Genomic DNA, 18,180 nt, shown 5'->3' with positions numbered 1-18,180 from the left:
TGCCTGTCTGTCTGTCTTCATGTACAAATCTACTTTGTAGGTGTTTGAGTATGTATGTATGTATGTATGTATGTATGTATGTATGTATGTATGTATGTATGTATGTATGTATGTATGTATGTATGTATGTATGTATGTATGTATGTATGTATAGGTACGTATTTGTAAGTACGTATGTGTATGTATTTACATACGTACATGCATGTATCTATTCATATACCTCGTTATCTATGCGGGTATCTGTGTGTCTACCTGTGCATCATGCCGAGGGAACGATCAGAGATAATAATAGGGGATCTATTTTTACATGAAGCAAGTCAGATACAAACGCTGTTTTGGATCAGGCAGAAAACTCTTTCGCACTTTGTCCATTGAAAAGACCCTGTAAATCGAGGAACGGCCATCTGATGATAAGAAATGCTGCAGTGACGAATATTTTCCCTTCCGTGTGAAATTCTTTTAGTCTGTCAGAAATACAAAGTCCAGAGAAAGTACTTTTTCAGTAAAATCAATTTCCCAAACGACAATACTGAAAATCAGCTTATTTCGCTACTAACAAAACAAGAGTTATCTTTTAATGAACAACTTGCAGATTATATTTTTACTTTATATAAACAAAGAAATACCTAGTTATATTTATTATTAGCTACTATTATTATACTGTAATACTTTATCTTTATTGAAGAAAATTTGAACGTATTTTTGTATCACACTTTTATTGCCACAAATGTGATGTAAATTCTATATTTACAAGCAAGCAATAAAAATATTATTATTATTATTTAAGACCCCTCTGAGACAATAATACTTTATTGTAACACGGGTACCATAAAACCTTATTCAAGTTCATGCTCCAATGGTAAAGGCTCATGAACTGCAGCCCTCAGCATTATTTTGTGATTTTACTGTTGAACTGAAATTCTTGTAAATGTACTCAATAAAGAATGTGTATACATTCACCAGGTACTCCACGTAAATGTGTGTTTTCCGTTTCATTTGCAGCAAGTTTTTTGATAATGGCAGGACATTTCAATTTGAGAGCAAAATATTAACTCTGCTTGCCAATTCTGCCACAGATGAATGACATGATAACGCAGTAAAAATTCAAATTCTGGAAACGATTAGAATTTGCATTATACGTGAGTAAATTGCAGAGTACGTATTTTGATGCCAACAAGTAAAGTTGCTTTACATTGTATTTGAGTAGATCATATACGGAGTGATGAACAGTAGCTGTTTCTTGTTTTACTGTATTTGTGCACTGTGTAGTAACCTCTGAACTTTTGCTATCCCCTAAGGCATGTCGGTAGTCTAAGTGTCCAGTTTATCAGCACTTCTTGTATCTGTGAACCATGTATTTGTTGTTGCTAGAATATGGGTTTTGTTCAGTTATCGTTGGCAGTGCTCACAACTCAAACTGAAAAACCAAAATATTTCAACGTAGTGCATGACATAATAAGATAACCTGGAATTATCAACTGATACAACTACATGTCTCTACAAGTACTACTGTATAGTGATGTTTGCAGTGGCAATAAATGAAGTTTGTCCTTTAGGGCTGCAATGACTCGTTCGGATGATCAAAGAGCTGGCACTACCATAAACGCTAGAAAAAGATCTAGGGGCTATAGTACTGAAGAATAAAAAAAGCACAACCAATCAAGTCCCCATACATTTGCAAACAAAGTTGTCTTTTCAGAAAGGGGAGTGTTCCATTGGTATGCTTTATGAATGGGGCTTTGTGTTACACATGTACGCTCTCTGCTATGGGAAGTGTTGAAGAAGCAAGCACAGAGTGTGTTAACGTTGTGGTTGTTTCTCGGCCCGAGTTTTGATCATGCGCAAAACTGTATATTGTTTGACCAAATCGCTCCTTACTCCTATAGTGTTTCATTCATTAACATTTGCCGTTTATCGTTAGCATTATCGATATGCTATGTTTTCACTGTTAAAATATGCAAAATTTAGAATTCGCGTTCCATCACTGCAAAGAATCAAGGTCTTGACCTGAAAAGGCGATAAGTTTTATTAGTATGCTTAAAATAAATGATGTCAGTGGGGCAATGGTTATGAATAAGTTCAGAGTTGTTCAGGATGAGAATAAATCAGAAAACATTATACGTGTATATGTTTCACTTTATAGCCTGGGGCCTTCGAAATTATTCCTGGCAACAAGGGGCCACTAATTTTCCCCGTGCGGTTGGCACTCTGAAGAACAATTAAAGAAGTATTTCTCCAAAGCCCCTTGCCAATAATTCTGTTCGTTTCCTGGCTCATCGTTGGATGATAACATTATACACTATATATACTACACCCATGCCAAACTAAGCAATTAGAATTCGAAAGATATAAAATCTCTGTCCGCCGAAACCTCCCTAACCTCAATCGATCGTAATTTTAGACGGTGCTCTATCTAGGTGGTGTATTATGGTCAGCTATTTGATAGCTACCGTGGCTGTCTTCGGCATTCATCGAATCGTTGCCAGCGGCAAAATGAGACGGAGCTAGGGTAATAATGATAATATCGTTCGGCATTAGATAAGATCGGATTCGGATATTCTTGTATCAAGTGCTGAACATCGTGCGTGTTTCATCAGAGCCAATATTTGTAACATCTCAAAAAGCGTATTATATCTAGAACAGGTCGTTCACCAGTCAATAAGTACAGTAGACATGACATACTTCGCACCACATAAATATTAAACATGTATCTTTTCTGTCCCGGGTTATTTCGTTGAGGGTAATGATGAGGTGGAATTTGAAATGCTGATTTTTTTGTGATAAAGTTGTGAGGAATCCTTCATGTGAAGCATCTCCTCCGCTCGTATACCGTCATTTACGTTTACCCGGGCAAGTTTCAGACCAATCCCACTATGACCCGAACCGTTATATTGAAATAGTCGGAATTGTGTCAAACAAAGGACAACACATGAACTGAAGGAGCAGGGTGCGAATCAATACGTGTCACATACTTTCCCCAAGCTTTCTTGAATCATTAGGTCGAGGTGGAAAAAACCCGCGCCGCCTAAGACGAGAAATCTGTGTCAGTCAGCTGCCGTCGTTTGGTCGGGAAGTTTTCTGAGTCATATACGGTCAAGTCTGATTCGTCAGTCGAGGTCGGTCTGTAAAAATTACTGAAAAAGAAGTCTATCTATCTCGGGATGTCGACAATTCCGGGTGAATTTATTGGAAAGTGGGAGCTGGATCGACATGAGAACTCCGAGGCACTGTTCGCAGCACTGGGCGTGCCAGAGTCTCTCCGGGAGAAGATGGCGTCCGTGAAAAACACCGTTGACATTCGTGAGGATGATGCTGTGATCACCATACGGGAGGGAGGCCTTCCTGGACAGCCCGACCGCGTCCAGATATTCAGACTCGGCGAAGAGCGTGAAATTGAGAGCATGTTTGGCAAGCGACTCTCCGTCGTGACCCTGGAAGACGGGAAACTAGTGCGACGCAACGCAAATCCAGATGAAGATATTGTCAGGGGTTACCGCCAAGTTATAGATGGCGAGTTGGTTATGACAGCGACTGTTGTGAAAACAGGGGTCACGGCAAATGCCTTCTACAAGAAAATCGACTGATTTGGATAGCTGGAGACGGTGCAGAGGCCAATGGTCGAATCGGCGATGGGCAGAAGCAGTCGTAATTATTTCATAGTTCAATAGTTTTATTTTAATAGTAACTCTAAATTAATTCGCTGAAGCAGAAACACTTTTATTTCCTGGATTTTAGTTAAGTAGTCAGCATCATATTAGAGGAACAGGAACGGAAATTAAGTTGGAATTATGAAAGTGAAATCATAAAAATTAACTGCATTTGCTTAATATCGCAATTATGATGCCTCCCACGTATAATATGTCTAGCATCATAAAACGTCACTTCCGCTAAGACTTTCTATAAATACTGTTACTAGGGGCACATCGTTTTGCTGGGCTCGTATTTCCCTCACCGTCGACGAACTGAGGCGTTCACATCTACGGCGACTCAAATTTTTACCCTTTTTCACTGCCATGGCTTCGATCGCTAACTTCTCCGGGAAATGGAAGTTTGAGCGCCACGAGAACTCCGAAGCCCTGTTCGCTGCCATGGGTATTCCCGAACAGGCAGCCAAGGTTATGGTTGCCGCGAGACCGACGTTGGAGATATACGAAGAAGGTAGCTTCTGGGTGCTCAAGGAGACGGCTGACCCTACACGGCCGCACTTTGAGAAATTCAAACTCGGCGAAGCGACTGAAATCACCACCATGTTCGGCAAGAGAAAAATCATCGCCTCTTTAGAGGGAGGACAACTCATCACGCGCGGTACAGCGGCAGGTGATGACCTGGTAGCCATACGAGAAGTGAACGGAGACCAACTCGTTGCCAGGGTTACCAAGAGCGGCGTGACGGGGATCTGTTACTTCAGCAAAGCCTGAGATCACAAATCTCGAACATCGCCATCTTTCCGTTGAAATACCTTGTCGCACGTTGATCGTACGTTACATGTTTTCTCTGATCACTTCTCAATGTCACTGTGATTAGCAATAGCTTTCTCACCGACGATAAGCCTTTTCCTCTATGGAGTCGCATACTGAACCTTCATAACCAGACATCCAAGGGTTCCGTGCCACCTTGCTGTGTACACGCATTTTCGAAGAAGTCACCTGTATCTGTACATGTCACGTATAGTATTGCATCTAGTACGCTGCATCCGAATCTACAAAGTACCAGGTGTTTGTTTTCTTATTTTAAAACAGACGGAATCGAAAGAAATGCCTTTCAATGTTTTTTTTGTTCGATATGAAAACATATTGGAAGATCTGAAACGATGTAAACAAACCGCCATGCTTATCGAGTAAGAACAGGGGACCGTGAAATGACGGCTTATTTGAGACAACCTGTTCCTCGGTGGCGTGAAATGAACATCACACTCCAAGAAGCAAATCGGTACGGATCACGTGTCACAATTGTAATTTAATTCTGTCTGATTCCGGTTCGTCGAGTGGCAACGAATACAGAACTCAGTTGTGCTCCGTTCACTCTACTCTTCATCCAAGATTACTTCGACGCCGGAGGAGCATCAATCCAACAACCTGTTACCCTTTTAAAAATTCACGGCGTGCGTACAACTATGAAATGTCATCAGGCATATTATGATGTTTTCCCATGACGACGTAAGTGAAATCTCATTTCCGAAGAACTGTAGCAACTCCCCCTCCCCCTAAAAAATCATGTAGAAGTACCTTCAGTATTTTTTCTACCAATCAAACAAGGCATACAAGTCCTTTCCCGAAGAATATCATCGACAGGAAATCAAAAGTCAAAAGGAATATTCCGAAGATCGCACGCTGTCAGGAAAAAGGGTCCTGCAACTTGTGCATTCACTGTTTGCAGTCGTAGTAGCCAGCTTCCGTAAATGCAACGTTACAGAGTAAACCCCTTGGGAAACCCGTTCATCTATATTGTGGGGAAATTGCATACTTAATTTTTGGGCAGAATTATCCGATATGAACAAATGAATAATGATGTTGTACGGATACATCTACATTTGGCTAAATTATTGTTTTTCAGTCGAACTTTTACTGTGGATAACTCGACAAAAAGTAATGTATGAAACCCAAAGTAGATGAGCAAGTGTTTGGTTTTCTCAAAGAACACGATTTGAAGGTTTTTTACAAAATTACTTGGTTTTACCGAAGAGAGATACGATACTTCTGTGGGATGTACATGAAATTGTCGTGTAATTAGGAAAGACGAGGCAAGTCAACTTTAAATAGAGGAAATTCATTGTATGAATAGACCATACAAAATTTTGTATCACCTGTTTTAGCTTCGTCTTTCCTAATTACACGACACTTTTCTTTACTATCCCAAAGTAGTCCGAATCGTGTTAGCCCCACGCATGTTATGAAGAAATATTTTCATACTGTAACAATACGGTGACGTCTTCCTTCAGCTCTTCAGTAATTAATGTTGTGTTGAAATGTCATTTTTTTTCAAATCTAAACACTGACACAAAGAAGAGAAAGCTATAATTTCTATTGAAAATACAGTCATATTACTTCGTGTTCTTTTTTGTGGACCGTTGATATGTGTAGAGGGCGCGATGTTACTTTAGGGTGTTATTGTAAGCGACACCAGTGCATCCACGAGCTTATTGGCAATAAATATTCACACTGGATTCTTGGACTCTCTGTTTGTGTCTCATGATTCATAAACATATTGCAGGATTTTCCAAGGAAACTTCACTATTGATGAGAAATGCCCGATTTATTGCACCAAGAACTAGGAATTTCAAACTACCCACTCCCCACTCTAAAGCTATCGCAAATTGTATGGTGTACCGAATTCATTTGACTTCTACTATTGTTTTTTTTTTGTATGCAGTCCATGTTATACATTGAACTTCTTAGATTTTTGAAAAAGCAAGATTTTGAACGATTCGTGGTGGTCCAGTTTTATGCTCCGTGTATCTGCGAAATTAAGTCAAAACTGACAGATTTCGCAACTTAACCAGAGTCGAAATGTAAGCTTATTTCTCAAGTAAAATTCAAGTTAAGGTGTAGTTCCACATGATATCCACAGCTAACTTTATGAGAGTTTTGTTTTGTTTGCAGCGATAGAAAAAGTCGCCATAGAGACAACACACTTCTTGGCAACGGCTGCAGGAACCATGTCGAATGAACCTCACGAGTCAGTCCTATTGGATGCACAAAACGGCCTGTAAGGGAGCGTTCAGTTATTACGGCCGGGGGTGGGCCGGCAAAATCCGGGGGGGTCACCTTAAATTTGAAAACTGCAAAGGGGGGGGGGGGTTTCATGTATTTTTCAAACAGCTCAGAGGGGGTCACTTAATTTTCATAAGTATCCATCCCGTCAAAAAGCAGTTTCAGTGTTCAGAAATATTCTGGGAGATAAAAATGATTCGCTGCATGATTTCATTCTCTGAAGTCATTTAACTGTAAATCTGAACAAAAGTATAATTATCTGTCACATGAACATCTTGACTAGGCAACTCTGAGGCTTGTCTTATTGTAAATCGAGCTCACTGTGAGCAATGAACAATTCCTATTACTTACATATTAGAGATACAGCAAGTTTTGTTAGGGAAATTATTTAACAGTTACCTGTAGACTACTAGTACCATGAAAAGTGAAATTATACATTTAGGTGAAATTCCAATATCATAATTGTTGTCACATCTGAACTTTCAAATACCCTATTTAAATCAAGTACATTTGTATCAATTATCAAACACCTATAAAAGCACAAATTAATTTAGTCTAGCATTGTAAAAAATTATTCATAGTTTTCTCATAGACTCCAATGTATTGTGAAATAACATTTTGGTGGAATTCCAAAATCCAATTTTTTGCACACATATCCATTTGTAACCACCCTAGTCTAACCAAGTACATTAATATTAATAATGGAGAGTACATAAATACACAGATTTACCTATTTTTGTATTTGAAATTCATAGTTTCCTCATAGACTCCTATAGTGGATGGACATTTTCAGTGAAATTCCAAAATCAGATTTCTTGTACAAATAATATGCACGTTTAACCGTCATATTCCAATCAAGTACAGTTATATGTTAATTTTTCAACGTCTGTATATGCACAAGTATAGCAAGTTTTTCATTGGAAAAAAATATTCACAATTTTATCATAGACTCCCATGCATAGTTGGTGAACATTTTTGGTGAAATTGTAAAGTCAAATTTTTTGTCCACATACCAGTTGTAACAACCCTATTCCAATCAAGTACTTTTATGTCAATTATCAAATATCTATAAATGCATAGATATAGTTTTGTATTGATAAAGTATTACATAGTTTTCTCATAGACTACCATTTATAGTGAATCAACATTATCAACAGCTGATTATCAATTAAATCCAAATATCAAAATTTTGTACACACACGCTTGTGCAAAAATATTGCGATCCACCTGTAATTTCTGTCTAATCCCTTTGAGGGGCGATTTCAAAATTATAGCAAGTCAGAAGGGGAAATTTGAACATTAACACCTTGTGAGTTTGTAAGGAGGGTCATTTGAAAAAATCTGAGAATCTTGTTTTTGAGAATATACCCCCCTCCAGAGGTGTATATGTGTGCAACTTTACTCAAGCAATGGGGTGGGGGTTATGAAATTTTTGTCATCTTAAAAGGGGGGTCATCAATTTTTGGTGCAATGGGTAGGGGGGTTCACTTATTTTCTGCACCATTTTCTATGGACCTTTTCGTGATATCATAGTATGGTAGCCCAGATTTTCAGAACCGTAACATAGCATAGGTTAGAATTATTGAATCAAACAATTTAAAGTGACTCTGGTATGGGAGGAACTCGAGTTTCCACCTGGCAATTGACAGTATATTGAGTGCTTTGCTGGCTTGGGATGACAAATTAGAAACAGCTTTAGACCAAATGTTTCTCGACGAAAGCAATAGGCCTAAATATTTATAATAAGAGACAATGCTGATAGGATTGCTGCCAAAATGCCAGGTTTCATGTCGAGCTCTGTGACCGCCTTACGAAAGATGACAATTTTAGTCTTCTCTAGGTTAACTTGCATACGCCACTTAAGACAAAAACAATGTAGGACATCAATAAGGTTTGAAGATTTCTAACAGAATCTGCGAAGATGACAATATCATCAGCATAGAGCAAGGAAAAAATATCGTATAGCTCTTGAGTGAGCGTATACCCATCTGCCCAGAAGCCATTAACATCAAGTTTAATTCTTCTATAAAAAAGCTGAACAAAATTGGGCTAAGGATACATCCTTGCCTTACGCCTGCTGGGCAGTGGAAATACTCAGAGAGTACATTTCCTGCTCTAACACAGGCCTTAATATTTTTGTACATCGATCGTAAGATACAATACATTTTGCCTTTTACTCCTAAACCCATTAATTTGTACAGTAGAAGTGAATGGTTTACTTTGTCAAAAGCTTTGGCGAAATCTACGAAAAGGCAATAAACATTTCCATGTCTCACACTCAATATTTCTGTATAATGGCATGAAGAGTGAAAATGTTATCGACAGTACTATGTTGTTTCCTAAAACCAGCCTGACAGTCTGAAAGCACGTTGGCTTCATCAGACCACTGTGTTAAACGTGTATTTAAGATGGAAGTAAAAATCTTCCCTAGGACATTCAAAAGGGAAATGCCCTATAATTACTGACATCATTTTTGTTGCCTTTTTTAAAAAGTGGTATTACAATTGCGATTGTCCATTCTGTTGGAAACTGTCCTGAGTCGAGGATAAAATTAAACATTTCTAATAAAAGTGGCAAGATTACATTCGCTGAGTACTTAAAGAATTCGTTTGGAAGACCGTCAGGACCAGGTGATTTTCCTGATTTGAGCTTCTGTAAGCTGTGTAAAATTTCTTCCTCGCTGATTCTTGCATTCAAATGTTTGACGCATCTCCATTTACAAGTGTTCTTCAGTTGAAATTTGAAAACGGTTTACCTCATGTTCTACAGAGTGTAGGAAGTCTATATCACCAGATTGAACATCATGACACTCATTATACAATGTACTAAAATATTCGTACCATGCGTCTGCTGTGATTTCATTAAAGGAATTTCCCTTACGATTTACAATTGTTCTCAAAATTGACCAGAATTCACCCGAGTCATTGCAAGCAGCATCTCTAAAAAGAGTTCTTATTTTCTCTTGATACATTACTTTACTATTTCTACAGGTTTGTTTAAATTACTTCTAGCAATTTTGTACTGGTTCAGTCTGTCATAATCTAAAGCGTTTTGCCTAAACAGTCTTAATTCACGATAAACTGCATTTTTGGCACTCTGACATGCTGCACTGAACCAGGGTGGCTGACTTGAATTTTCCCACTGTTGGGTTTCTGAGCACTTCCACATGCTGCTATCAATGCCTCATTTAAATTAAAATTGCAGTGTTAATATCTGGCAATGCTAATTTGGCCTTGTCTAACATATTCTGAACATGTGGAGATGTAAGATTGCGCTTGAAAGATTCGCTGCTTGCTTCACTCAGGTGGAATCTCACATACTTAGATGTGGCAGAAACATGATGATTATTGTTACTTTGTGGAGAAGTATTTACACAATTGACATTACAGCTGACAGGGAAATGGTCTGAATCAATCCTCGACAAAACTCTAAAATGATTTACATGACAAAAAAGTTCAGATGAAATGACACAATAGTCGACGACACTGCAACATTTGGGGTCACGCAAGTTATATTCCCTTCCCTGTCACCTTCAAGCCGACCGTTGACAATGTGTAAATCGAAACTTTTACAAATATTTAGCAAAGCTTTACCTGCTTCGTTTACAATATCATCTTTCGAATTCCTCGGTATAACGAAGTCAGAAGGCTTATAATCATCATTATCGATAGGGAGATACTCAGTGGAATCATCTGCAATGAAATCATCCTCACATCCTGTTCTTGCGTTAAAGTCTCCACCAAGTATGAAATACTTATCAGAGTTTACACTCCGTAATTCAATGAGCTTATCTTCCAAGGAATCAAAATTGGCTAAGGAATTCTCTGGTCTGAAGTAACAACAACCCAGGATCACTTCTTTATTTAACTGAAATACAGATTTATCGAATTCTAGGAATACAGAGTTCTCGATATCATTGTACATTTTGTTAATTTTACAAGCTATGAGTTTTTTCACGTAAATGCATGTCCCGCCACTAGGGCGACCCTTTTGACCGTGTCTTATGGCGGGAAAAGTGAAGGCTTTGTAGCCTGGGAAAAAATCAATGAAATCATTCGCTAAACAGAAAGTTTCCAACAGCCCTATTACATCAAACTGTGAACAAAATGACAAAAAGTCACGGTCTTTCACCTTGGATTTGAGACCTCTGATGTTCCAAAACAGAATTGACAATATTGATTTCTTTGGGTCTTGGCCTTTCTCCTAGCTCGAACGTCGCATTTCTTTCACCTGTCCTGAATTCTCATCGACTTTGAATGTAGTTTTAGCCCCTTTATCATCGGTCACGATCAATTTGTCGTAGCGGATCTGGATCTTCTTGGCATTATTTTCTTCCAGTTGAGCTTTTCTGAAGGCAAACAGCTTGGCGCGTATGTTTCGCATTCTTCTAGAGAAGTCCTCACCTATACTGATATTCGTATCTTTCAATTTATTGGCGTTTGTCAGAACCTTGCTTCTGTCTTTGAACTTTGTAAATTTTGCAATAATCGGCTTTTCTCCTCGTATTGGAGGTGCATTTACAACACGATGAACTCGTTCAAATTCGATATCATCTTTTATTCCCAGTTTATCTCTTAACAAACGCTTTACCTTGTCTTCCGAAGAGTCCCAGCTCTCATTCGGACAATCCTGTTCTATGCCGTAGAAGACAAGATTATTCCTTCTCTCCCTATTTTCCAGGTCGTCATTTTCACGTCGTAGTTGGGCATTTTCTTGTTTTAGCTCATCCAATGACTGTTTGATTTCAGCAAATGATTCATGGTTTGGTGCAGAAAATTTCTTGGGGTTCCAAGCCATACATCAAACGAAACAGTGGTTGGAGAATGTGGCCGCCTGCCTGTTTTCTTTTACACACTTCAGCGATGTATACGTTACTGGGTTAAGCTTATAGAAATGCCACATGAACGTCTGCCAAAACAAGCTTACATCATGCTGTACAACCTAGATAACCTTGGACGACATACCTGGGCGACTTCTATTAAGCATATTCTTTATTCGTATGGGTTTGGACACGTGTGGTTATCCCAAGAAGTAGGTAGCAAGGAGATGTTTATGTCAGCTTTTAAACTTAGAATCTCTGATATTCTTAAACAACAATGGAAAGCTAATCTTATTGACAAACCAAAATTAAGAACATACCGTTGTTTTAAAGAGTATACTTGAACCAGAAAAATATTTATTATTCAACTGTACTGGAGGGTATTCAAATGTTTGCTCGTTTTCGATGCTCTGTACTCCCTCTAGCTATAGAAGAAGGAAGACGAAGGAACATTGATTCGTCAGACAGACTATGTAATTTTTTGTAAAAAAGGTGACGTTTAAGACGAATATCATTTTCTTTTAGTGTGCCCCCTGTATGAAGAGTTACGGAAAAAATACCTACCTATCACATTCAGTCAAGAACCGAATTTTTGTAAATTCCAGTCTGTAATGAGTACGACAAATGCGGAATTGACTTTGAACATCTGTTATTTTGTATACAATGCTTTTAAAGTCAGAAAGGAATTTACCTGTATATCTTATTACAACAGTCTGCCTTTGATTATTTTTCTTTGTTTGCAGAAAAGATTAGCAAACTAAAGACATTTACCTCTGTATGTACATTTTTGTAATTTAGTATCTGATGTACCCCCTTTGCAAATGGGCCGGAGGCCTTGGAAAGCAAATAAAATTCTCACCAATTGGTGAGTTATGTTATGTCACTTATTTTGACTGGATGCGCAGGAAGAATTTGCTGGCCCACCCCCGGCCATAATAACTGAGCGCTCCCTAAGACCAAAGGGACTAGTCAGTTTCTTTAGCCTGGGGGCGGTGGATCCATTGGGGTCACCCTGTTTTTGACTTTGGTGATGGGGGTCACCATGTTTTTGAAATGCTCAATCGGGGGAGGGGGTCTATTTTGAATTACAACATGGGCTCATACTTGCCTAAAATACATCGTATCAGCCACAAATTGCATCATTCAGTTGCATTTTTCGGCGTGCCCTTCGGGCGCGTGACTTTAATACATCGGAGAGATGTATTTAGAGATATCTGGATGTTTGGAAATTGAAAGTCTGTTTCGCAAAGTGTACTAATCATTATGAAATTTGCAGTTCATATGAAAAGCATCAAATTCCTGATCCTTTTCTGTTTTCTCTATGAGAATTCAGGATAAGAAAGCAAAATGCGCTAACATTTCACAAGACATTGATACAGTGACATATTTTAGAAAGAGTAGAATGACAACTTGAAGACATTCTGTGTTCTCATTGATGCAACCATTTTCCTTTGTGTCCCAGGTTGTCTAATAAAAGGTGTGTTTTCATGAGTAAAATGACAGTTGATAAAAGGCAGTTTTTGTCATCATTATCGGCTGTTCTTTTTATGGTTTCTTCGATAAAAGAAAAGGTCCTCTCAGATTTGGTTACAACTTATAAAAATAGCTCTCTGGATCTTAATTCTCAGGAGATGTAATTTGATGGCTGGCAACAGTCTGAATACCCACTGAAGTTTTTGATTTAAAACTGTTCTCTCTTTGATATTAGTGATTGACATCAATTTATGTACACAAGTTTTGGACATCTGACTATGCATACATGTAGAAAGTGTAAAATACATTCACAATTCATTCAAAACACTGTATTCAATATTTGAAATTGAAAATTTGAAATTCCTATATTACAACTGACATGTCAACAATTTCACCAAAATACAAAATGACTGAATGTTTAAATTATAGTTCTATATAAAATTTATATTTCACCTTTTGATTTACCTTTGTCTCGAGGGTCACTCTGTTTTCGAAAGTTTGAATAGGGGTTCAGCCACTTTTTAGTGTCCGCAAAAAAATTATGCACCCAGGCCGAAGAAACTGACCAGTCCCTAATATGTGCATCCTACAAGAACCAATCCGATACCCGCCGTGAGGGCATCAGAAGGCGCCCCATTCCCCTGGGTACTAGATAGGCGTACGGATATGTGCCGCCCCTCCAAAAAAAGAATGGGTCGACTTCAGATCCAAAAAAACACCTAAACATGGGTCGAAATAAAGAAAGTGTCCCCAATGGTTTCGGTCTAACACCTTCACATGGTAACATTCGCAAAATTTGTCAAAAAAGTCCATAATAATATATTTTGAATGTAAGCTTACACGGTAGATGATTTTCCAGAAGGCCTGTACACATGCTTCCCCGGGTGATATCACTTGATTAGGCAGAGCTTTCAGTCATTCTCTGTACCGCCTAGTTACCATGGGAACTAGTGGATGGCGTCAAGTAAACGTCATCTAATTCATGGCTGTGGTTGCAGAAAACCACACGCTGTTGGCCGATAGGGTTTTTATTTTTCAAAAGAAAGTCAATTTATGTTTGGCGTTGAGTAATGGATGTAGTGGCTCCTTTCTCCACTCGAGCTGTCTTCGTCTTTTTCTGTAGAAGACACTACCTGTGACGTGTGTAAGGAGTATTGAACCAATAACTTTCGGCCTACGGGTATTTTGGGAGCCGCGGGGAACTTGCCCGTAGTGTAACGCTAATGGGCTGCACATGTCCTTGGCGTTCTGAAGAAATTATGTATAAATCGACAAGATTTTTTTCTGTTTGGAAAGTGGTTGAATGAAAGAATGAATGAATGGATAAATAAATGTAGGGCAGTAGCCTTACCAAATTGCCCGGGGGCGGGGAACTAGCTTAGCTAAGATTTGGGTAATTTACATAACTTTGTCCATTTGCATTTAATTAGCAAACAACAATGAATGTAGCAATGATATGTCTACGCATCCGCTACAGTGAATTTTCGTCCTGGTCATCGCGAAAACTAAGCTAGAACAATAATATAGTTTTAATGTGTGTGGTATAAAGTGAACGCCTAATACCATGCGCACATTCAGTCTCAGAAACTTTACATCAAAACTTAGTGCCAGTACTTGCGCACAACAATCGAATTCGAGTCAACCTGCTCCTCCCCTAATACACAATGCGCCCTAATAAGTATACAATGCGCCCGGCAGACATACAGGTAGACTGAAAGATCCGTCCCCACTATGCTCCCCTCCTCTCAGGAGGGGGAGCGTAGAGAGCGCCCTCGAGCGACGGATCTTCCAGTCTAATATACAGGCAGTATTGACGAATCGAATACCGTGTATATGTAGACTTGTTTCTACTGGAAAACCTCTGATACTGACATACAGATGTTTGGTCGTTTGTTTTTTTCCTTCGTCGTATGATCAGAAAATAGCAGATATTATATTGCCTGGATAACACTGAATGTTTCATGCATGTATATGTGAGAGTCGTTTTGTCTCTGTCATATTACAACCCGTCTGAATAAAGTGTGTCAACGTCCTTTACGACGTCGATTTGTTGAGTCTGTTTTACAGACTCTGAGTATCTTTCCTCTTAGAGAGATCTCGTTGGGAGAGTGCTTAAATTCGCTGATTTCGTCACGGTCCCTGATTATGATGAAAACACCCCAACTTCGGCTTCGAGAGTATTTCAAAATTAAGTGTGTTGAACCGTGAACACTACTAATACTTTTGAAACTCTGAAAATACTGAAAAAACGGCTGAAAATACTGTTAAAATTAAGCCTCAGAGTAAGTATACTGATCATGAAAAAAAATTATACCCGAATTTATAGTCCCATGTCTCGCGGCGGGAAAAATATAACAAACAATTGAGCCTATTATCAGTTCTTCCTGTAATTATGTTCGTTCTATGAGAAATACGACACCACAATTTTACACTGGAAATCACCTATAACTACAATATAGTAGCATGGGACTCAGCCAAGTATACGGACTTATTTCTACATGGCGTTTACTCATTTCGTTCGCGAAACCCAGTAGTCTCGCAAGATAATCACTTCACACAAACATGAGAGAGGTTGTTGGAAACGTATCTTGATCAATGCATCAACCTGAACAGTCATGTGTGAAAAGGGATATTTTTTTTTCATTTTCAAATCGAGAAGACATTCTTTTTTCAAGCTTAGCCATAATATGAACAAATATTATTTACCGGTAAAGGGACGTTAAAAAACAAGAATCTTGCAAATGGTAGCAGCGCCCTCAGCGGATAATCGATGCTTCTGAGAAAACACAAATCGAGGAGGGCGCTGCAGAAGTCTACTGCGTCTGCAAAGGCAGAATCCAATATAGTAATAGGGAGGACTTTAATGCAGTTGAGTGAAATATGTGAAACTATTTCAATTGATTAACGCTTTTGTAGGAAATATTTTCTGATGTGTTCGACATTCCTTGCAATCGTATAACTTATAGATCTGTACGATGTAAACTGACAGGGTTTTAAAAACTTATGAAATCCTAGTAGTCCTCATTCAGCACTTGTACACTAAAAAGTACATAAACAAATAAAATGCAAAATGCCCTTCAATGAAGCGGCCTGGAGCAGGAATTCATACCTTTGATATACACGTTAGAAATCAGTTCCCAATGTTAAGGATATAGTAAACTGTTGTGTAAAATAATGCAGGCTCTTTTCTTTTTATCGTGATTAGTTCTCCACTAAGAATTTCCATTTGCAAGTCTCTATGGCAAAGAAAAATAAAAAGTTTGTTTCTCGTCCTCGCACCTGTCAATTCAGACCTGCTGCATCAACTTATTTCTCCTCATGAGTAAATAAAATTAAAAAAAGAATCACAAAGATATGCGACGATAGTGTATAACACAGTGCTGTATAAAACAGAACTGTAAACAAAATAACTTACATGAACATTCCATTCAAAACTGTACACATATGTCACTGCTATATTAAGCTGCCAAAACTGCATTGCTGCACTAAAAGTCAAACTGCAGAACTGTTGCTATATAAAAATACTACAGCAACACTGCTGCGCATCTCTGCATGCTTTCCTATGTTGGTTTTGTGTTTTTTGCACGTTCTTGTTGGTAAATGAATAAAAAAAATTGAGAGAAAAAAACCCCTCATCACTGGATAATTTTTGCAATATTTATAGGATGAGAAACAAACGTTTTATTTTCTTGGCCTAATAGGGCAAACCCACTTTAGCCTATAAGAATTACTGATGGTCTGCATATAGGGCCTCAAAGCAAATGGGGCTTGTCAATATTTAAAAACAACACACAATTATGACAATGTGGCATGTTATATCACTGCAAAAACATTTGAGACTGAAATATTAGCCCTGAAATTTTTATGTAACTTAAGTACAACATATGGATAAATCTACATTACACACACGAATATTATTTCACGGTTTACACATCACCATAAAAGGGCAATTTGCAGTGTGAAATTTCTTTCTACAAAAGCATGGCTCAAACTTTCACATTTTGTTTTACTTTGAGTTCTAAAGCTTCCTACAGGGAACTCGGTGGTTGACAGCTGTATGGCCCAAAGTCTGACAGCTAATACAGAACTCACCAATTTTGACAGCCGTATGGCCCCAAGTCTCACATTTCTCAGGCATAATAACAATCCCATAATACCATTTGACCAAAAACTCGAGTCAATTAGGCAAGCCTACTTGCAATATGAATACGCTGAGCAAAGTGACACGAGTTCCACAATGTCATTGATATGGTGCAAAGCTTTTACCTCATTTACACTCTCACACACTGCACACTGGCAAGACATTCTCACTTCACTAATGGATTGGCTTTACAGCCAATAAACTGCACACATTTGCTCTCATTTGGCTACAATTGAACATGTCTGTCTGCATTTAAAGCCTTCAAGTCCGGGCTGTTATACGCGCTGGATTTATTTGCTCGGGATTGAAGTTTTGCTTCGTATTCATCGTGATATCAACAGCAATAGAAACGACAACTTTGTATGATGGAAAACAGCTGCAATTATTTTTAATCAAGCCGAAAGGGACAATTACTCATCACTAAGCCACACATGCACAGGTCAGCAGACTAACTCAACGTAGATAAATTCACGCTAATGACAAGCAGAGGATGGTGTCAACAAGTGACATTCTTTCACATCAAATGATGCTTTTCCTGTACAAAGGTAGCAGCATCAATGTGGTCTATGAATGGAATTCAATTAAGATAGTTAATGCCTTAACGTTAAAGGACTTCAAACTTTTGCACAAACCTCTCCTCAACGAGACTTCATAGCATTGCCTTTTGAAATAGAGAATAAAAATCTGGGGTCACCGTGCAAAATTAGGGACTTGAGAAACAGATTACCCAGTATTTAGCAACACTTGATGTTCACAATGGCCCGCCATCCTTGCGTGAACTCTATATGGAAAAACACAATTTTTGATTTTCACAAAAAAGCCTGTAAACACTTTATTAACTCAATGAGCTTCAAAATGGGCCACCACAAGTTGTTGACCAAAAATGTACTCCAAAAGTTTGAGAGTCCAAATATGTTACTGGGGCTTGGCCCAATCTGCCTTTAACTATGAGATGATAGCCTGCCTAAAATGTAAGAACACTCAAACATGATCACTGAGAATGCAGTCTTTGTGGTTGACCTTTCCTTATTCATTCA

The 18,180-nt window shown here is 38.4% G+C and overlaps 3 protein-coding genes across 3 annotated transcripts; 2 read left to right on the top strand and 1 right to left on the bottom strand.

Annotated features, from left to right (window-relative positions):
• The first annotated feature begins 2,885 nt into the window (after nucleotides 1-2,885).
• LOC139135722 (fatty acid-binding protein, liver-type-like) lies at nucleotides 2,886-6,164 on the top strand. The gene has a single exon (XM_070703366.1). It carries the CDS (start codon nucleotides 3,162-3,164, stop codon nucleotides 3,582-3,584), a length of 423 nt encoding a protein of 140 aa, XP_070559467.1. The 5' UTR covers nucleotides 2,886-3,161; the 3' UTR covers nucleotides 3,585-6,164.
• LOC139134487 (fatty acid-binding protein, liver-like) lies at nucleotides 4,014-4,418 on the top strand. Its single transcript, XM_070701345.1, has one exon. The coding sequence runs from the start codon at nucleotides 4,014-4,016 to the stop codon at nucleotides 4,416-4,418; it is 405 nt and encodes a 134-aa protein (XP_070557446.1).
• Nucleotides 6,165-10,913: 4,749 nt separating the features above from the next.
• LOC139134486 (uncharacterized) lies at nucleotides 10,914-11,507 on the bottom strand. Its single transcript, XM_070701344.1, has one exon. It carries the CDS (start codon nucleotides 11,505-11,507, stop codon nucleotides 10,914-10,916), a length of 594 nt encoding a protein of 197 aa, XP_070557445.1.
• Between the last annotated feature and the right edge of the window lie 6,673 nt (nucleotides 11,508-18,180).

Source organism: Ptychodera flava, chromosome 6 (genome assembly GCF_041260155.1).
Source record: "Ptychodera flava strain L36383 chromosome 6, AS_Pfla_20210202, whole genome shotgun sequence".
Classification (NCBI taxonomy): domain Eukaryota; kingdom Metazoa; phylum Hemichordata; class Enteropneusta; family Ptychoderidae; genus Ptychodera; species Ptychodera flava.
The sequence above is the reverse complement of the archived record's forward strand: the minus strand, read 5'-3'. Positions and strand labels throughout refer to the sequence as shown.